This window comes from Rhagoletis pomonella, unplaced genomic scaffold (assembly GCF_013731165.1).
Source record: "Rhagoletis pomonella isolate Grant_MI unplaced genomic scaffold, Rhpom_1.0 Rhpom_scaffold_00013, whole genome shotgun sequence".
Lineage (NCBI taxonomy): Eukaryota > Metazoa > Arthropoda > Insecta > Diptera > Tephritidae > Rhagoletis > Rhagoletis pomonella.
The window spans coordinates 12911182-12934361 of record NW_023458567.1 but is presented as its reverse complement, the minus strand read 5'-3'; the positions used below and the strand labels follow the sequence as shown (position 1 = coordinate 12934361).

Below are 23180 nucleotides of genomic sequence, written 5' to 3'. Positions count from 1 at the left end.
ATTTTTTTAGATTTAATTAATAAATTTTTTTTTTGTTTTTAACCAACTTCAAGAAAGGGAGGAGGTTATCAATTCGTCGGAATATTTTTTTTATATATGTTACAGCATAACTTTGGACCACGTTAACCAATTTATATAATTCTTTTTTTAAAGGAATGATGGTACCTCCGAGTTACCATACTAATTTGATTTAGATCAATAAATTAACGGTACTTTTCAATTTCTATATGAGAATTGAAGTCGAGTTTGTTTTTTGCTTAAAAATTACTTGTTTAGTTTCATTTAACTTTTAGGAACCTATTTGTTTTTAATTTTTTACTTTCTCCTTTTAATTTAATTTTTTTTTTAATTTTTTAATTATGTAGGTAATTATTTTTAAAGAGAAAATTATTATTTTTAAATTTCATAAAATTTTTAGGCAATTTGATTTCTTTTTCTTTCAATTTAATTTTATTTAGATTTATTGTTAAAAAAAAAAATTTTTATTACTTTCATTTAACTTTTAGGACTTTTTTTCTTTTTTCATTTTTGCTTCTTTAATTTAATTTTCTTTAAATTTTTAACTTATATTATTTTAAAGGGAAAAATATATTTTTTTTTTAATTTCATAAAGTTTTTATGCACTTTTTTTGTTGTAATTTAAGTTTCTTTTAACGTTTTAGTAAGAATAATTGTTTTTTATCGCTTAGTGTACACAGTTATTTTATTTTTTTGTTAGATTTTAGTTTTTATTGTTTTAAAGAGAACAATATATAAAATTTTTAATCTCGTTTAATTTTTACAAAGCTTATTGCTACACTGAGAAAAAGGATTAGTTTCGACAACTAAAGATATTTAGTTCCCGAATTTCGACAATATTTGGGAACTGTTACCAAGGATTGGGAACTATTACCATCGATTGGTTATTATAACTAAATATATTAAAGCTTCTAATATTCATCTAGGTTGTAACAAATCGTTAATTTAGTTGAAGGGTTTGGTTAATACTAATAAATATTTCTTTGAAGCATATTTCTACAAATTCCATTCAACTTAACGTATGGTTCATAAAAGGATGTTATTAAGCTCTGCTAATGCAGATAAGCTTTCTTTCAACACGTGGTTTAGTCATAGTTACCAAATCTTAGTTGAGACAACCACGATTTGGTTTGAGAGTGGAACATATTCATGCTTGTGAGCCACCCCTAAAGAATGCTGAGCGCTCTCTGAGCACATACGAAGAGCGCCAGCTGAGCAATGCACACAGTCCCACTTATTGAATCGTTTGAATGCGCTAGTATGCCGACCATTGCATTGTGCGTGGAAATCATTGCTCCGCTACCGCTGTTCGTATATGGGTGAAACACGCATGTGGTCCCAGAGCGCTCAGTGTGCTATGACATGCCCATACTTGTTTGTCACAGTTTCAGTTTTGCTATCATCGCGGGTTGTTTCGGTGCGCGCATAGTTTAAAGTTTAATTAAAAATATAAAGTTAGATGCCAACCGGGGTTTTTCAGTGGATATATAATTCATGTGAATTATAATTTGAAAGTGTCTATTTAGCTAAGGAAAAAGCAAAGCAGTATACTTCCAGCAGATATTGACCTGGGTTTTCGCACGACTGTTCCTGTTTCATCGTTGTTTTTTAGGAAATTCTTACCACCATATACATATGTATTATTTACTTTAGTAACTAACTTATGTAAATATGTACGTATTTTTATGCTTAATATATGCAAATAAAAGAAGAAAGTAAACATAACAAACATCGAGTAAATTTTTATTTGTGTCAAACTGAAACTTTTTTCCCAATAATAAACGGTTAGCTGATTCAAGTCTACGGCAAGTTCACAAGATTAATTGAAAACTTGTATCAACCAAAGCATTGTTTATATTTGCTCAACAATGATTTTATTCAACTAACAATATTGTCCAATCAAGGTAGTCGTTTTGTAATTATTAAAAAATATACATTTGTCCCAACTAGAAGTCTTAAGTAAATTGCAGACTTTCGTGAACTATATATTTATTTCGCCATATCCAACTATGCCACTTGATCACTATAACCAAATCTTGGTTATTATAACTAAACCTTTTTCTGGGTGTAAAAGACAAACAGTCTTTCGATAGATAGAAAGCGCTTTCAAGATAGTTGCCAGAGTTTTCTCTTTCGAAAGACTCTGGTGAGTTGAAAGACAGCTGCCAGAACTGCCTTGTTAGTTGTACGCGGTGGTGGGTTGGTCACCGTCAAAATTTTGATGGATGGTGACTGAGCTGTTGCGCCTTCTGAACATGCCCATAGTTACAAATTATATCTGAGATTTTTTTTTTTGCTTAGCCTCCCATTGGCTTGGAAACACATCTTCTCGTCTGTGCTTGAATAGCAGCGCTACTGGAAGATCTGCTAATAAAGCTTCCAAAGAATGGGTGTTTATTGAGAGGTCCACATTTTGCACACTGGGATAGTTTATAAAAACACACGAACCTATACATACATGTATACATATACATATGTATGTATTTATGTATGTACGAATGCTTTGTTAATATTTATTTCCCTCTAATTAAAATTACCAAAGAAATGTAGAGTTGCATTGGCGCTGTCATAAAAAATGCTGTGCGCATGGTTGCATGTGTAAAAAAGCGTAAATAGCATACATACATACATGTATGTATATAAGCACAAGCAAGAACAAAAATATTTTTTTTTATATACATGTACATATGTAATGGTGAAAAGCAACATATATGAGTGTATGAATTAAAATGAATATTCCTCTAATTAACAATTTTAAATAAAACGAGTTAATTTGCGTGACAAACAGAAACACGAAATGTGCAAATACATACAGTGACTGATATTCACATTTTTTTTTTTTATTCAATTCTTTGTTTGTTATATTTTTGTAAAAAAGATTGTCAAAGCTTTAACATTAAAGTTTCAAACTTTTTAAAAAATATAGAAAACTCAAAAAAATTTTAGGCAAACTTTTTAACCAGATTTTATAGCCTATGCAATTTTGATATAATTTACTTTCTGTCGGATTTTCACACGTTTTTCGACATAACCATGATTTTTTTATGAAATGAAATGCGGACGACCGTTCGCAAAAAAATTTCAAAAAATCAACGCCAGTCTTTATAAATTGCACTTCATTTTACAAACATTGTATGGGCTATAAAACTGCAAAGCGAAAATTGTTCTAGAAATTCGGATTAAAAAGTTTGAAATTTTGATGAAAATTTGTTGAGTTTTTGAGCTAGACTTTTATTATTATTTTTCTATGAAAATACCATCCAAGCTTTGACCAAAAACATATAATTCACAGTTTCAAACTTTATACAAAAATTCAACAAATTTTCATCAAAATTTCAACACTTTAATCTGAATCTTTAGAACATTTTGGCTTTGCAGTTTTATAGTCTGATGAAGTGCGAGTTTTTAGCGGCTGAAAAATCCCGTTGACGTTAGAGAATTTTGAGTTTAGGGTGTTTTGTTATTGTTATTGGAAATCTCCTACAGAGAAACAAAGTTATCCGAACGAAAAATATTGATATTCAAGAATTCTATGTCATTTCTATGAAAAAGTGTTTATTCCCCATATAAAATACTTGAAAAACTTCATGGGCTTTGAGGCTGTTCTAAATATCTTCTTTTTTTTAACAAAAAATACGGGTATCCTTTTTTCCTTTCCCTTCCTTTCCTGAGAACAAATAAAACAAGTACCTTTATCCTTTTCGAAACAGTGATTTTTAAATTTCGCTAGCCTCCTGTATTAAAATTGAGTGTTCATAAAAAGTGGACTTAGCAACTTTGCACTCTAAGCTAGCGGTATACATATGTATAAGTATAAACTTAAAATATATGCGCGTAGTTACACCAGCTGTAAATTATAACGTTGCTGAGGTCACACAACTCAACGCAGAGCAAAGCCGCAAGCAAGCTAACGAGCTGATGAACGAAAGCACTCCACTCACATTCACGCGCGTACCCACACATGAACAAGCTACCTATATACATACATATGTATGTAACGCCACATATTAGCAATTAAAATTTTCCTAGTTAATTACTTTAAGCAGCTCAGGCAAGTGAAAATGTATGAGTGCATAAATGGATGGCTATGTTGTTTGGCAGCTTTGCAGACCAAGCGGCACTAAAATGCAACCACACCCACATACGAGTAGGCGAAAGCCACAAGAATACACACATACATACAAATAAACGGATGTGTGCGTGCTAGTTGAGGCGAGCTTATATTAACGGCCACTCAGCCAGCCAGCCAACCAAGAGGCAAGCAAATAAACGCTACTACTACTGTTAGCTGACTAAAATATGCAAATATGCATTTGTATGTATATTACACATATACATATGTATCTATGTGTGCATGTTTGTATGTACATCCATACATATGTATGTACATATATAGCACAATAAGTTTGTATGCAGCTAACAGCCTCAACGTCAAAGCTGTCAAAATGGCAATGCAGCAGCTTAACGTTGCCACTCAGCGGCGACAAGGAGGAGGCAGTCACACCCATGCATATAGTACGCGCCATCAAAATATATCCTCAAACACCCACACACACACGCACGCACCGTTCTTACGCTTATAAAGCAAGAATGACGCTCAGAAATGCACTGTAGTGCAAGAATATTAAAATCATACACACACACACAACAGCATGGGTTGTCGCAAAGTGCCAGCGAATTTGCCTTTTATGTATTGTTTCTTTTGTTGTTGTTGTTGTAGTTGTATAATTCCGCTTTCATCCTACACACATTTTTTTTTTAATTTTTTTATGCTTCTCCTTGCACTTTTCTCGTCATGCATAGACGTTTTTGTTGCTTTTTTGTTTGAAATTTAATTAGGAAATCTAATTTGCTCAAAAGTGCATGAAAAATGTTCGTACATACGCCATTTTGACACATGCCAAGCGACGAATGCTATGTTGCGTTGCCTTATGCGTTACTTTTAAGCTAACATCCACGGGCGCAAAATTACCTCTTGCAAAAGCTATATATTTAAAAGGTATACATACATACCCTGCAGGGAAAGCTTCTAATTTTGAACTAGACTGCTACCGGTTTGCGTTTCAGCCCAACTAGTTCACGTTGTATCCTTTTTCAATGTTAGCGACTTTTACTTTTAACATAACGGTGTCATATAAGATGTAAATTGTCTGCATCAGCACACTACCAGTTAAATTACTAGTAGCATTATATCAGTTGAGGGGAAAGACTGCCAATTCATTTCCGGTGAAAGGCATCAGTATGCCATTTTGCTCGCAGCGCTGCAACAGTGACAATGGCCGACAGAGCAAATATCTGGCGCGCTTTTCGAGAGATCTGAGTTCAAATCTCGGAGAGAGAATTATATTTTTTTAGCGTTTGTTTTTAATTTTGATATTTTTGTATTTAAGTCTTTAGTTGTAATTTTTAAACTGTATTGTTAAAAAAAAAAATTATTTCATTCAATTTTTTATGGTACTTGAGTATGTCTTTAGGTTTTTTCCAACTGAAATTCAATTTATACTTTACTTTACTTTAATCACCTCCAAGCGAACGCGAACCTAAGATCTTAGAACCAGAATCGGTAGTTAAGGGCTATTTTCGAAAATGGACTGTACATAGTTTTGAGCAGTGCCGGAAAGTCTTCTTAGTAAGTTTTCCGGGCCATGCAGTTTTTCAAAGCTCATACTCAGACTAATTTGATGTATACTGCATTTTATAATAATAGCATTTTTAGGGTTCGGCAAGGTGTTCTAAAAATGCCCTAAACCCCAACTGTTTTGTATGGAGATTTTTAATTTTGCTCCATATTACGTACAGTGTTTGTTACCTTTAATTGAGCCACACGACTTTTAAAGCCCAGTTTTAATATGATTTCAAAAGGGAAAACCTTATGCAGAATCGGCTGCGACCTTCTTGCGACCTTAAGTTTCTTTCTAAATTAATTTTTAATGGTCTCATTTCCGACGACTTTTACAGCAACATTACAATGCGAAAAAAATTAAGTTGGAATATACTTACGGTGACGATTCGTACCGATTTTGGCGGGACAGTAACGATTTAAAAAAAATTTTCTCTCTGCATATTTTTTAAAAGTCGGGACGTATCAGAGTCCCGGTTTTTTATATTTGTACCGATTAAATCCCGAGTTTAAGTGTTTTCTTTATTAATTTAATAAGTGTCTCCCTTTATTCTGGCGCAAAAAGAACTTTTCGTACAAGCGTGGCAGCACTTTCGCTATCACAAAGGACATAGAATATAAAGAAGCCATAAACATAGCCAGCATCCTTATTTTCTATGATCTTTGGTTATGTTTTATGCTGTAAAACTGGTACTTTTGCTATATTGCAGTGTATCATTTTTGTCTAGATTTTGTTAATTTTTTCCTTGAATAAAAGATTCTAACTTTAATTAAGTGTAATTATAAAAACTAACTGATACTATTTCCCTCAAAAAAATGATGGATATGAAAAATATAAGTTGTAGATGCAGTGGCGGCAATATAAATTGGGAAGAGACATTTGAGCAATCTTTGTCTATTTTTTATGAAATTGTAGCTCGTTATTTAACAAAAACCATGTTAGTAAATTTCAAACTTTGTACAAAAATTTGCAAAATTCGACAAAGTTTTATCGAAACTTTAAACTTTTTATTTTGATTTTTTAAAAAAGACATGAGTACCGTTGATTTTTCGTAAATTTTTTGTTTTGAGGAAGATGTTGCTTATTTTCTGCATACATAAAAATTGTTGAACATTAGGGGTATTCACGATCCGGTGCATACTGTCTAGCATGGTGCATAGATAGCATAAATAGCATGATTGTTGTTGTTTCATGTGTTCAAACAACAACAAAATTAGCCAATCATGCTATGTATACTATCTATACACCATGCTAGACAGTATGCACCGGATCGTGAATACCCCTATTATTTGTATGGAAGAAAATGGGTGAATAAAAAATTGCCAAAAATAAACGGTAAGTCCAAGCTACTTCAAACTTGCACTTTATTACACAAAAATTTAATGTGCTACAAAACTGCATACTGCAAAGAGTTCTAGAAAATCTGATTAAAATTTTGATCAACATTTGTTAAAATTCGTCGAATTTTTATAAATAGGGACGGTAATCATTATAAGTAAAATAATTTAAATCAGCATTTAATCATTATTTTATGATTTTTATATTTTTCGCGTAAAAATAATAATTATTATTTGATTTTTATTTTCTCGATTACAAACAATGGTTATTTTATGATTTTTATTTTTTCATTCAGATATAATCATTATTTTTAAGTTTTTCATTATTTTATGATTTTTATATTTTTCGCTTAAAAATAATAATTATTATTATTTGATTTTTATTTGTTCGACTACAAGTAATGATTATTTTATGATTTTTATTTTTTCGCTCAGAGATAATCATTATTTTTGAGTTTTATTTCTCAATTTAAAAATAATGCTTATTTATAAAATTGAAAAGACCATACAGACGCAAAATACTGCAATTTTGACCTGAAAAGTTTAGTACTTATTCCTTTTATTAGGGTGTCGCTGCCTCGGAAAAAGATACGTCGGAAATCACGTTGGTATAGTTTTTGAGTTTTTTGAATGATCTTTACTCTTAAGTGAAAAAATAAAACTCAATAATAATTGTTATCTTTGAGCGAAAAAATAAAATTCGTAAAATAATCATTATTTGTGATCGAAAAAATAAAAATCAAGTAAAAATAATTTCTTTTGAGCGAAGAAAAATTCAAATATTAATTATTATTTTTAATCTTTATTGATGAAACTCGAAAAATAAAAATAATTTTAAATTCCAGAAGGACGTACGAAAACAAATGCGTGAGTATAATTAAAATTGTTTTACGACGATTACAACTTGTTGATTTCTTTTTGGCTAAAATTTAAAGAATATTGATTATTTTCCGTCCCTGTTTATAAATGTTCTACAAAGTTTGAAATTTTGATTTACATGTTTTTTTAGATAGTAAGTTATTTTTGTTTGTTTCATATAAAACTGTATTAAAAGACTTTATATCTTTTTATTATAAAACCAAAATTGTTTGTTCGGACTCGATGCTTTAAAAATGTTCCGATTTTTGGCCGCAGAAATCTGTTCACCCTAAATATACTAAGACATATCTCTGCGCTTTTGTAAAAAAAAAATAACGCAATTAGTGTATTGACTCATTTTGTAAAGTGAGTTTTTTTTTATCGTATGTAGGTTTCAACTTAACTCTCAGTTTTGTTTTACTGAAAATCGTGAGTTAACTGCCGAAAAAACGGCTCTAATAGAACCAGAACGGGAGTAAAAAATTGAGCTGATTTTAAGACAAGCGGAGTAGAGGAGTAAAGTCTGCACGCTGCTCTCCACGCATGGGAACGTAATTCGATATGCAAAAGAATGTTGCAAGTGCAACAGTTGCAACACATGCAACATACTTAAAAGTACTTGAGTGGTTTACCGATCGGTGTGAAAAGACCCCAACACGCACATACACACAAGTACGCAGCTACATTTTCCAGAGAAGTGAATATTTTTGCCTTAATTTTTTTTCTTTTGCATATCCAATTACAAATAAAACAGAATCAAGTGTTGTCGAAAAAATCACACTGAAGATGCGTTTGCGCATTCAAAGTTGCGTTGTGATTTGCATCTTCCGGGTGTTTGAATGATTGCATGAGTATTTTTCTATGGGCTTACAGTATGCGTGTAAATATGTTTATTTTACTCTTAAATGGCGCTTCAGCTTTCCAAATGCGCTAAATAGCATTTGCTGCAAATGTTTTGCGTGTTGTCATTGCAAAAGTTGCAACAAATTTGCTAGACAGCAGTGCACTTAGGACAAGTGTTATTGGTAAATGGTAAACATTCAGTTTTTCGTTTTTGACAGCGCTGATCATTTGCAGCTTGTAAAGTGGGTATTAGTTGTCAATGCACAATGGCTACATTTTGTCTTGACAACTTCGCGGCGCTTTACGCGGGCTGCCTTGCGACGATATCTTCTCTGCGCTGACTGTTTTCCAACTTCCCTCTTTTCTTTTTTCTTTGCCGCTTTAGAATTTATATGCTTTATAGCAGCTATTTCACATTTTCCTGAGAATTCTTCTGTGTGCTGCTCTGCATTTTATTTCAATCGTAATTTTTTTATGAACTACTTGGAATCCGTTTTGGCTAATTTTGCTTGGTCAAAACAAAAAAAAAACAACATTCAACAGGCATCAAAGACGATGTCCAAAAAATTTTAAACTAATTTCGAGGAAACTATTAGTGAGCCTCTAACCTTCAATTTCCGCTCGGTTACATATGTATTTGCCCACTTTGAGAGTCCTTTGTAAGTGTCTTTTTAACTATATGCTGTCCAAGATAAATTCGAAGAGGTCCACTAGTTCTACTTGCGTTATTTCTGTGAGACCCGTGAAAAACTTTGCGCAGCCTTTACTGTATAGCTGGTTTGCCACAGAATTCTTTCACTTCAAAAATTCGTCAATATTTTCCTTGCAAAACTTCGGCCTTCTAATTATCGATGGCCGCCGAGCCAGAAAATGGTGACTTTGACATGAACCAGCGACGCTAGCGACAAGCGACACTTCCAATCAATTCTGGAGTTTGTTATTTTGGATCCTTACGCTTTCAGTGTTGCTTGGCTGCCAAAAAAGACAATGAATCGTCTTTCCGTAATAGAGTCTTATGGCTCTATATTAGAAAAGCTGTCTTTTCGCCATGAATAAAGATCTGCGCCTACTCCTTTTTCATCTCTGCACCATCGGTGTAAATGGTAGTAAAAATCAGTAGCCTAAATTCCAAATCTTCTCTAGTTGGAAATCGTATAGGGACCTTGAAAATAAAGGCACAAAAGATCTAAGGAGTTCATTTTCTGCTGCAAAATCAGATTCAGCGCTTCTACTGAGTGCTTCTGTTTTTACGCTGTTGAAACCGCTGTCAAGTTATTTTCAAAAGATACTGATCATTCATTGGTCTACGCCGAAGCTTTCTGTAGAACTAATATGAACGTTTGTAAAAGCTCTCTCTCTGCTTTTCCCTGGTATAAATCCACATAACATGCTTTGATTTTAGACATCAATTTCTGCTAAAGTAATTTTGTGAGACGGTTATAGGAGCTGGCTTGCCCGCAGTCAAAGCGCTTTTAAGCTTTCTATAAATTTTGTATAGGCGCGTGCAGAGTAAAAGCTCTCTCTGCCCATCGCTGTTTTAAGAATTTGAAATCAGGTATGCTTTCTTACTCACTTCAGCGTTAATCATCCAGTAAAAAGTGGCATTATATACGATCCTTAGGTATTTTACATCCAAAAGGAGAGATAGGAAGAAGTGTATATGCAAAAACTTTTAATTTTCGAGGTACCTAAAGGCAACTTTGACTTCGGTGTTCGTAGAGGAAAAGGCTCCCAATATAGCCACCAGCATATTAACTGCATATGCAACCACCTTTAGTACTATTTTTTTGAGTTCCAATGCAGGACTTGCCCTGACAAGTACTTAACTTTACTTATCCGCATATCGTGCTGTGATGAGTATCAATTAATCGGAGAAGAGCTGCCTAGTAATTATTAAAAACTTTGCATTCTTACATTGAAATCCTAGAATAAATGATCTGGGCTATCAGATGATTCTCAAACCATTACAAATTGAAACAATCTGGAATTTCCTGAACTTTTTCTAATTACTAAATATTTATTTAACTCCAATATTTTTAGTTACATTCTAATTAAAATATATATATTTTCCCTTTATTTTTCAGGCCCACTATCGAGTAAAGATTTCACCATCGATGGCCTAAATGGTTTTGGTGGTAAGAAAAAGAAGAAGAAACGTCGTCATAGTCGCACAATTTTCACATCATATCAATTGGAAAAACTCGAAGAGGCCTTCAAAGAAGCACACTATCCAGATGTGTATGCACGCGAAATGCTCTCGTTAAAAACCGAGTTACCTGAGGATCGGATACAGGTGAGTGAAATAGAAATTTTCTAACGCGAATTATTTTTGTGTACAAGCAGTTACGATGCAATTTTTTCAAGAACCTATTTAATTGCATGTTTTTGAATCTGATTCGGTAGTTACTTGCTTTGAAGATAAGCCTTTCAATTACAGGGCAATTCTGGCAACTGTCTTTCAACTCACCACAAGACAATTGTCTATTCTGGCAACTATCTTGAAAGCCCTTTACCGTCTTTCGAAAGACTAATTGAAATAGCTGCCAACGTAGAGGTATTAGCGTTATGCTATTGAACTTTTAGCAATAAGTTTTTAAAAATTAAAATAATTTAAAATATATATTTATTTGCTTTCTTTTCAAAAAACAATAAAAACTAATAAATAAAAGAAAGTTAAAAAAATAAGATGAAAATAAAACAAAAAAATAAATAAAAATATTTGTATGTATGTATTTATATTTTTTTTTTTTTTAAACAATAAAATCCAAAATTGAATTGAAAAATAAAATAAATCAAAAAAGTGGAAAATGATACTTAAAAGTAAAAAAAAAAATATTAAATATTTAAATATTTCTATAACAAAATCTAAAAATGGAAAGAAAATTAAATTATAAAAAAACAAAAAATAAAATAAGATCTTAAAAATTAATTGAAAGAAAAACATATTTTTCTTTAAAAAAAATTTAAAAATTAAAAGAATGTGAAATTAACAACAGAAAAACAAATTAAATTAAAAAAGGAAAAGTTAAATAAAATTAAAAGAAAAATTATTTTTTGAACAACAAAATCTGAAAATTAAAAGCAAATAAAGCTAAAAAAATAAAAAAGATAAAATAAGTTACTTAAAATTAAATGAAATTAAAACACATATTCTTTTTTTTAAATAACATCTAAAAATCTAAACAAAATAAAATTAAGAAAAATAAATAAATTAAAGGAAAGTTTTTTTCTAAAACTTATGTGCTAGATTAACAAAAGTCTTTCGAACCAAGTATCTCTTTCATTTGTCTTGCGAAAGACTTTTTAAATTCACGTGTACTAATTTTACAATTCAGGCCTTTCTTTCTTCGATTCGCTGGGTATTTAACAATGCATTGAGGCCACTACCAGTTGCAACTAAGCATAATTTTTGAACGTTTTTCGTCAGGCTGTTCTATTCTATATTCTAGGCAAGAGTATCTCAAAGTGAAGCATTCATTTTTTTTATTTCTTCAAACAAAAAGACAAAACAATCAAGTAATTTGATACTTTTCTTTGAATACAGGCTTTAACTAATTTACTTTGCAGACAATAAACTTCCACGCGCAACGCCAAATTACATACAAACAAACATTGCTTATTTGAATATAGGTTTTTATAGTGAATTCTTATATGAATGTACACTCATAAGCACAAAAATTACGAGCATAGGCTTTTAAATCAGGCTTCTAAAAACCTACATAGAATTGCTTGCAGCTATGAACTAAATCCTTTTCGATTGCCTCATCCCATTGTCTACGCTCCGGCTTCATTCGCACTCCACATACACATGTATAGTATGTATGTATTTGCAAAAAAAACAAAAATACAAATTTTTTCACACATCCCTTCTGAGCTTAAAAGCATTGTTTTATTTATACCTCAAATTATTTTTTGTCTCGGTTTTTTTTGCTCGTCCTTCTTTCTGTCAACAATCGCTTGAGCTCATTTTGAAATTTTGCTTGTTTGGATTTTTCTGCGCTGATCTTTCACACCTCTTCCACATCCTGTTGCCATTGCAAAAGTGCATTTGTACACATACACGTGTATGTGTAGGTATATTTATATAAAAAAACGCCTTTATATTTATTTCATAATTTGTTCGCATTTTTTCAACTGCCCCTTGACTGCATTCTCATTTACACTCCCCAATTTAGTTGAATATTTGCATTTGTTGTGATATTACGTTCCTGCATTGGTTCTCTCGGTTGGCTCAATAAAAGTGTGTGGCCCTGTGAAATTTTTGTTGATAAAAATTCGATTTTAAAAGCCTGTAGTGATTTCGATATGTGAAAAATCGCGTTAGATAATTGCATAGATTTGGCGGATTTGTGTTATTGCCTTATCGAAAATTTCGAAACCTTAATCGAGAGTTCAATACAGTGGCACACATTACCTTCTCTCTCCATTCTCAATGGATTTTTTACTCACAACAAATTCTAACACATATTGTTCGTCAAGCTATCGGCAGTTTATATTGTAAGCAGCAATTTGTTTTCGTTGTTGTAATATTTAAATCATGGTACTGTAAATATTTTACTAAAAACCGGTACATATTCGTTTAAACGCATCTGAACAAGGAAGTCAAAAGCATTTTAGTGATTAAAAAATTAAATCGTTTTTTGCATTAAATTGACCATTGCGCTACGGTCTGGGAACTGCTATTGATTGGCCAAAATTCATTTTTTAAAGTATCGATAAGTCGATTTTTTCACCCCATTACTAAACTAATTACCCAGAGCAAAAAAGTGCATACTCAGTTGTTTCTTAAATTGTTTTCCCGTTAGGATATCAGCTAATAAAGTTGACATATCTACAAAAAGTTTACATAATTTTTCCTTCGTAGTCAGAGTTCTTGTAGTTCGAATTGAAATATTTCTTCGAGTAATAAAGTTAATAAAAAAAAAAACGAATGGAAATTAAAAACAAAGATAATATTTGTGTGATGAACAAAAAAAATCTTGAACATAGCTTGCTAGGTAAAAATGAAACTACTTTTCAAAATGAACTATAATTCTCAATTTAAGTGGAGCTATAAAAAATTGACTTCATTTGGCGGTCTTCAAACTTCGTAGGCATTGAAAACGTTCAATTTAGAGTTTGTGGGCATCATGTTGCACTTTTTTGCATTTTTTGTAAAATGTGTTTTTTTCTTAGAAAACTTCTACGTATGTTTTGCTGTGCTTTTCGATGTTTGGAAAGAAGCAGTCAACAAAGATGCAAAAGAGGCCGCCGTTTTAAACTTTATTTTGGGAAATATTATTAAAGGGAATACATCCGAAGAATATAACACCTACATAAAGGAAAAATGAAGAATGGTATGCAAGAAAATATGTGAAAAATGGGAGAAATGGCATCGACAGCGCGAATATTTTTAATTCAAAATGCGAATCGGCTTGAATCAAAATCAATAATAAGAAAACTTAATTCCGCCAATGGGCCGCAAACCTCTTATATTCAAAAGTCGGACCGGTCCCAAAGAAGACAAACTGTGGAGTTAGCATGAAATCAGGAAAATAACGTAGGATTAAGGATTAAGCGTCGTGCTACTTCCACAGCTGCTAAAAAAGAGGCCAAGTGGATTTATCTGTAACTTTGAGAACAGTTTATGAAAATCCCTCGAAAGAAACTAAGAAAAAGTCCTTAAAAATGGATCCAATGAAATGGTGAAAATGAAAAAAATTATACAATTTGGGCACCTTATTGGATGCGCCATTTTGAATATCAAAAATCTTACATCGGATTCGAAATCAGTGATCTCGAAAATCCCTCATTTATATGAGAATTTGTTCGCCATATTGGCTCCGCCATTTTGAATATCAAAGATCTTACATCTGATTCGAAATCAGCGATCCCGAAAACCCCCTTCGTATATTAGCTTTTGGTGGAAAGGAAAAAATTATAAAATTCGGTCGCCATATTAGATCCGTCATTATGAATTTAAAAATCGGAATCATATTCAAAATCAGCGACCTGAAAAACTCCCGAATACGAAGTTTCAAACCAATTTGGTTACTTCTCGACTTTTGGCCAGCAAATGATAGTCGCCAGACCATAGTGCATTGGTAAGTTGTTGATAATTCAAGTGCAAAACTATTTTTTAATGATATGCTTTCTACGAATTTGTTAAAACGCCAAAAGTGAACTCCATTAATAACACTAATAAAATGCAAAAAAAAAATTTTAAATACAAGTTTTTATTTAACACTAGCCAATGCCCGCTTACTTCGCGGCGCCTAATAAGAGCTTTTGCGTTAGCCAATGCAAAAGAGCGTTTAAAAACAAAATAAGTCTGTAAAGTCAAAGTTTTTGATTTAAGTTGAAACCACTAAGGCGCAGTATCCTCCTCACACATAGGCAAATAGTAGTAACGCTGTGATACCATATGGAATACCAATCCCTTTTGGTGTCATGAGCTTTACTGATGGTCTTATTTTCACCTGTGAGATCTCTGCCAATCATGCGTAATCTTTTTGTATGATCTTACGTATGCCAATAAAAGTTCTTATAGGGAAACTCAAGAGCACAGAAGTGCATTTTCTTTATAGGAAGGCCAAGAATCCTCGCTGTCCCATAGGATGAAAAGTTTTCCGGTACATAGCTAAATGAGTAGTGTGATCTCTTAAGTATCTTTCAAATGAAGCAGTTGATATACCTACGGTGATCTTTCCTTGTTAATTCACCACTTTTACAATTCGTGGTAAAATTTATGAACTGATTTCAGGGTAGATGCAAGACCGCATGATCGTGCATGAGGGCGTCAGAAAAACTTAACCCCATGCTTCATTTAAACATTTGAAAACTAAATTCGTATAACTTAAACATAGGTCCAAAGCAGACCAACCACACAGGGTTTCTATACATTTCGGCTGCAGCGCCATCCATTGGGCTTATTTTCTGCAAAACCATTGCTTACCATAAAATGAATACGTGTTATGAATTTCTACCTTAACTCCAGCGGCACTAATCGGGTAAATTTTTATCAAAAGAATTTTCTATCATACAGGTACATAGCTCACATTTAAAATTTGAACGAAATCGGTTAATAAATACGATTTTTATAAATAACTCTACTCCAGCACCACCTAGCGAGTTTTATAGTAGCATGTAATTGGACCATATATGTATGTAAGATAACCTCCGACAATCTGACGGACCTCTATTCAGTGTTTTTTGAGTTTATTCCGAACAACGAAAACGGCTATCATTTTATGCAAATAGGTATGTAGATAGGACAGTTTATAGCGAAACTCGTAAAAGCAAAGCTCCATTCTTTGTGAAAAACTTAAAAAAATTCTTCAAAATTTTCACAAAAATTTTACTTTACTGAAAATTAAAGACAAAGTTAGAATAGTTCAATGGGATTTATAAATCTAGGAGAAAATGGTTCCCAATCGAGTGATACTTGCGCGTTTACGTAAATGTATATCGATCCAGCCTTTCCAATAATTATCACTTTTCGCCATAACTACGGTATTGATAACATATGTAGCTGTGTAGAATTTCAGGACGTTAGCGTAAGCAGTTCCAGACATAACCTATATGAGAAGTTCAGTTTGCATGGAAGGAAGGAGCCACGCCCCCTTTCCCAATGCATTTGCAATATATGCATCAGTGCTAAGTTTCAGTTCCCCAGCGTAATTGGTTTTAGTGATATATTGGTTTTTTACGTTTTAGTCTGTATAAGAATTTTAGGAATATCCCGAGCTAAATACCGAGTAAATTTTTGGTCAGAATATTTATTTTCAACGTGTTGCCAAATATGAACCAAGTCGATGCAGCCGTTTAGTAGTTTAGTGAAATGCATTGTAAAGAGAACTGTATGAAATTGTAAAACGTAACGTCTCAGATTTCTTAATTTTTTTGGCAGCAACAACGAAAAGTTAAAATTTTTTTTAGCGAAAACCCTTCCAAACAGAAATAAAAAAAAATTAAGTTTGTGGTTATATCAAGGCGAAATTTTGAGAACGGTGCGTTGCTAACTCTAAATATAAACAACGACGCACTGGAAAAAGTTAATACGTTCAAATACCTAGGAATAATGATCGACGATAAACTAAAACAAAAAAAAAATGGATTCTATATTTTCAATTAGAGCTCTAGCAAAACTGCATTTAATTCCATACATTAGCTTTTGCGTGATGCGCTTGCAAACATACAGACAAACATACCGAAATTTTAGATTTGGCTTCTGTTGATCTAATAAACCCCCTATTAATTTTTCTTTATCATCTATTATGTACAGATATCGGCCTGTTGCAATTTTATTATTCTCAAGTACTCTCGTTTGATACCCATATGGCAACACTTAGTTTATATAGTAAATTTAACTGAATTAAAGTTTTCAAATAAGTGGCAACCCGCTTCAAGAATATTTTCAAAAGTAAGCTTCCTAATCCTCTTTAGTTTAATATTCGTATTGCAATATTTAATTTATTTTACAAATTGCAATGAATACAATCTTTCAATCAGTTGGCAAATCCCCTAAAAATATTTTCAGGATTAAAATTTCCTATCGTCTTTAGTTTGATGCCAATATTGCAATATTTAATTTATGCTATCAATTATATTAAATTAAAGTTTTCAAATAGGTGGCAACCTTCCACAAACATATTTTCAGCTGTAGGCCTTTGTAAATTTCTTTCATTTAACAGCCATATTGCAGTATTCACATTACCGTATCAATTGACCTAAACTGAAATTTTAAACACAGGCAACTCTCTAATTTTTTCTTCTATATTGGAAGCTAAATCTCTAGCGATACAACGGTGAAAACTGCATTCAATTCCATGCTTGCGACTGATGCGCGTACAAATATACAGACAGACAGATATTCAAAAATTCTAAGAATTGTTTATTTGGCTTCTGTGGCTTTAATAAAAACCGACCATATTAATTTTTCTTTAATATCTATAAGGTACAGACATCGACCTGTTACAATTTTATTATATGTATATCTAGATGTAGATATAGATTTCATTTATTTTATCAATTTAATACAATAAAATTTTTCAAACAGGTGGCAGCCCTTCCTAAAACAATTTTCGGCAATAAAATCTCCTAAACCCCTTCAGTTTGATACCCATATTGCAATATTCAATTTATCTCATAAATTAAATTAAATGTAAATTTTCAAACAGGTGCCGCCTCTAAAAAATATTTTTGGCTGTAAGCCTTCTTTAGCCTCGTTCTTTTGATGCCCATATTGCAATATTCATTTTTTCTTATCAATTTACTTAAACTCCGATTTTCAAACAGGTGGCAACTCTCTAATTTTTTTCTTCCTATATTTTAAGTTAGACCTCTAGCAATACTTCGGTGGAAACTGCATTCAAATCCATGCATTCGTTTTCGAGTGATGCGCGAACAAACATACAGACAGACAAACAGACAGACAGACAAAAAATCTAAAAATGGTTGATTTTGCTTCTGGTGCTCTAATAAAGACCCCCCCACATTAATTTTTCTTTAATATCTATAATGTACAGACATCGACCTGTTACAATTTTATTATATGTATAGATTTATAGATGTAGATATAGATTTCATTTATTTTATCAATTTAATACAATACAATTTTTCAAACAGGTGGCAGCCCCCCCTAAAAATATTTTCGGCAATATAATTTCCTAAACCCTTTCAGTTTGATACCCATATTGCAATATTCAACTTATCTTATAAATTAAATTTAATGTAAATTTTTAAACAGGTGGCAACTCTAAAAAAATATTTTTGGCTGTAAGCCTTCTTCATTCTCTTTCTTTTGACGCCCATATTGTAATATTAATTTTTTCTTATCAATTTACTTAAACTCCAATTTTCAAACAGGTGGCAACTCTCTAATTTTTTTTCTTCCTAAATTTTAAGTTAGACCTCTAGCAATGCATCGGTGAAAACTGCATTCAAATCCATGCATTCGTTTTCGAGTGATGCGCGAACAAACATACAGACAGACAGACAGACAGACAGACAGACAGACAAAAATTCTAAAAATGGTTGATTTGGCTTCTGGTGCTTTAAAAAAGACCCCCCCACATTAATTTTTCTTTAATATCTATAATGTACAGACATCGACCTGTTACAATTTTATTATATGTATAGATGTACAATCAAAGGTATACAATAAAATAATGTAAAAAAAGGTTTTTAGCAAGAAACTTTTTTAAAATTGCACTAAAATGAAGAAAATAAAGTAAGTTAAGCTTTCGTTAAAGTTAATAAAACAACCACCAACAATTTGAATTGATTTACTTTAAAGTTTGAAGTGATGTGTGATTTTTAAAAATTTTGTAACGCGAATAGCCAACCGGCAGTTACATAAATGCATACATATAAGCTTTTTTTTAACGAAGTAAATCACTACAAATTGTTAGTAATTTTCATTCGAGTTTGAGTAAATCCTTTCACCATTTGGCTTTTAGCAACTTTAACGAAAGCTTAACTCATTTTATTTTATTCATTTAAGTGCAGTTTTTTACAAAAGTTTCTTGCTAAAAAATCCTTTGTTACACCATTTTATTTTATTCCTTTGATTGTACCTGTTAAATAAAAGCTTGTTTAAAAAAAAAATTTTTTTACATTATTTTATTTTGAACTTTTTAGTTTAATTTTTAATATTTTTATTGAGCTTTGTACCACGATTGTTTATTAGGAAAAATTGAAGAAGCAACAAATTCTAACCGTAGAAGTTATAGCAGCTATTTCGGAGATCACCACATCTCCTCATCAGACTCCCTTTTTCTAGACTTCAGCAGGGATCGAACCTGCGTAATCGACATGCAAAGTCAGAGGCGTTAACCACTTTTTAGTTTAATTAATTAATAATATAAATATATAATATAAGTGGCGTAAATCTTTTCGATCATCTGTTCAAAAAAAGAGTATAGATAAGTAATACCAAAATCCAGAAAAAATTTCGATAAAGCAACTCGAAAAATCTGGCAATAACCCGAGATATTAAATAACGCGGCAACTGTGGTGTAGTAGTTGACAGTGCGCGCTACCACTCCGCAGGGCCTGGGTTCAAACCCTGGTCAATGCGACATACATTGCAAACAAAAAATATAGAAAAAGATTTTTTCTTAACAGCGGTCGCCCCCAGGAAAAACAGCTTCTCATAAAAATACAATCGCCGTTCGGAGTCGGCATAAAACTATGACAACATCAAAGCGCACGCTACTAATTGGAGGAGAAGCTTGGCCAAACACTACCATATGTGTACGCGCCCATCTGTTGTTATTATTGTAAAATAGAAAATATACTAAAAACTTTCGAAAGTATACAAAACTGTGCAAAAGTTCATAGAAGTATAACACGAAGACTATAAAGAAATCGTTATAAAAAGAGCAGCTGAAAAATTCCAGAATATCCCCAAAATGTAACATCAAAATTGTTACGAAAATAACCCCAAAATTTACGAAAATTCCGATAAGTACAATTTGCAGACATATATAGAAATCAAAGTTCAGATAACAAAAAAATTTGGTGGACCTAAAAACTTCCTAAAAAATCCGAAAAATAACAAGAAGTTCTGAAAAGTCCCAGAAAAATTGCGAACAAGACCGTGAAATAAACTTGACAATGCTGACAAGATCCTGAGGGATAAAATACGAAAAACCAAACAAAAATTCGAAAAACAAACTCGGAAAAACTGGCAATAACCCAAGTTATAAAACACGAAATATGTATACCAAAAACTCCTATACCACGAAGAATATATTTATTTATTAGCAAAGTTCATATTAAAACGAAAATAATTTTGGATCAAAAAACTTCCCGAAAATCCGAAAAATTCTGAAAAGTTTCGAAAAAATTACGAAAACCCCAAAAAGCAAACTCGACAATGCTGACAAAATCCCGAGTTATAAAACATGAAAAATACCAAAAACTTTCGAAAATATCCAAAACTGTTCAAAAGTCTCTAAAATTATATCACGAAAAATACCAAAAACTTTCGAAAAAAGGCCTAAAAATTCCAAAATGCAATAGCAAAATGGTTGGTAAAAAAATTTCGAAAAACTCCCGAACCCGAGAAAATCGCGGACAAAACAAAATCCATAAGTTTGCCGAAAAGTAAACCGCTTTTCCGAAAAGCCTTGAAAAAATGTTAAAGGGTTCCACAAAGATCCCTCGAAAATTAAAAGATTCGAAAAAACACGAAAAATCACCAAGCGTTTCAGGAAAGCGAGGGCTCTGCGATATTCCTTTTTTTTTGCCTTAGCCAGATTTGAAGAGATAAAACAAAAATAAAGGTTTAACTGGAGCTTAAATCCCAAGAGCGCTAAAGGATGAAATTTCTATAGTTTAAAAATTTTATCGAATCAACGTTTTACTAAAAAAAAACTCATTTATTTATTTTAATTTTTAAATTTTATTTCGTCTGGCAAAATGCAAATTGTGCATTGAGTGGTTGGCTGACATTGTTTTGCTCTCATTTAAGGGTGTGAATGGTAATTACGAAGTCTCTGTTGAGGATGTGGCATGCGAATACCAATATATAACTACATAACATATATGTACATATATACTACTCATGCACATGAACAATAAAAACTGCTGCAGGCACTTACATGCACATACTCGTATACACTCATGCAATTTCTCGCTTGCATCGATATGCATGAAATTCCGCCCATATTTAATAGGCAATTTCACAGCCATTGAAGAGGCTGAAGCAAAAAACCAAAATGTAAAAATAACAAGTAAGAGCAGCGCTGTCTTCGGCTATGCCGAAGGCTTCATACCTTTAATGAACATCTGCAAATTTTACTTTGACAGATTACTGCTTTTGAATACATCTGCATACATCGATAGAGGAGTTACATACTTATATAAAAAATCGCATCTAAACAATCAGAGGTATGGAAGATATACTTTATATGGCACCAATCTAAGTGATTTTCATTGCTATGTGATCGGTATGTAAACTGGTAACACAATTTATTGGATTTAGTTTCGTACATAAAGGAGATATATCGCAAAAACTGGTATCTGAACAATCAGTGCTATAGGAGATAAAGCTTATAAAGCATAGATTTTGACGATTTTCTCAGTAGACTTTGTATTATTATTTATAAAATATCTTACGAAATTTATCGGTTTTAGCTGTTCAAATAAAGGAGTTTTACAGTAAAATCCCATATCCGAACAATCAGATGTATGGGAGATATATGTTGTAGTCATCCGATCCTTGTTATTTCCGCTGTAAGTATTCTGTTAATAACGAGTGAAAATGGTGCGAAATTTCATGTTCCTAGCTGCATAAATGGAGGAGTTATGTTAAAAGACCTCATATCTGAACAATCAGTTGTATGGGGGCTGCAGGTTATAGTGACCCGATCTTTGTTATTTTCGCTGTAAGTCTTCTGTTGATAATGAGTGAAAACAGCGCGAAATTTCATGGTCCTAGCTACATAAATGGATGAATTATAACGAAAAATCTCATATCTGAACAATCAGTTGTATGGGAGCTATAGGTTATAGTTACGCGATCTTTTTAATTTTCACTGTAAGTTTTCTGTTGATAATTATTGAAAACAGTGCGGAATTTCATGTTTCTAGCTATATAAATGGAGGAGTTATAACGCAAAATTTTATATCTGAACAATCAGTTGTATGGGAGCTATAGGTTATAGTGACCCGATCTTTGTAATTTTCACTGTAAGTATTCTGTTGATAATGGGTGCAAGTATTGCAAAATTTCATGTTCGTAGCTGCATAAATGGAGAAGTTATAATGAAAAATCTCATATCTGAACAATCAGTTGTATGGGAGCTATATGTTATAGTGGTCCGATTCTTCCGGTTCCGACAAATGATTAATACATTATAAAAATACACCCACCTACCAAATTTGATCCGGATATCTCGAAAACTGAGAGACTAGATTGCATACAAACAGACAGACAGACGGACAGACGGACAGACGGACATGGCTAAATCAACTCAGCTCGACGTTCTGATCATATAAGTATACATTTTCATGGGTCTATCTCTTTTTGTTCTGGTACTTACAAACATCGGACCAAAGTTATAATACCATTTCATGCTCATGAAAGGTATAAAAATAAAATAAAAGTTGGGAAAAAATCAACAGTTATGAAGTGGGCACTTAGTAGTGTGAGAGTGAGGCAGATTATATATATACATATATAGAGTGAAAAAGCGCGAAAAAGGTAGAAAGAGCGGGGAACACAGCCAAATAAATGGGTGACGGAGGCACAATATTACGAGTTTTGTGGAATATTTTACGGGTGTGGGCCGTAAATAAGTAAATGGTTAATCAACCAGCCAGCCAGCTAACCAAGCACTTGAACGTTTTTTTTTGTGTCCATAATGGATTTTCGCATTGTCAAGCGAAAAGCAAAAATTGCAAGAATACTATAGGGAATGGCTTCATGCTAGCAAAAACACAAAAGCGCATTTGCTGTGAACGAAAAAAATGAGCTCGTTATTTCATTAAGGAAATTCTTACGGTGTTTCCGAGC

The 23180-nt window shown here is 32.3% G+C and overlaps 1 protein-coding gene across 1 annotated transcript in view; it reads left to right on the top strand.

Annotated features, from left to right (window-relative positions):
- Positions 1-23180, top strand: part of LOC118748827 (homeobox protein ARX-like) — a gene marked incomplete at its 3' end in the record, with an annotated part of 242045 nt that overhangs the window by 41184 nt on the left and 177681 nt on the right. The window contains 1 exon segment of the mRNA XM_036483530.1: positions 10762-10970. Coding sequence (XP_036339423.1) covers positions 10762-10970 — 209 coding nt within the window.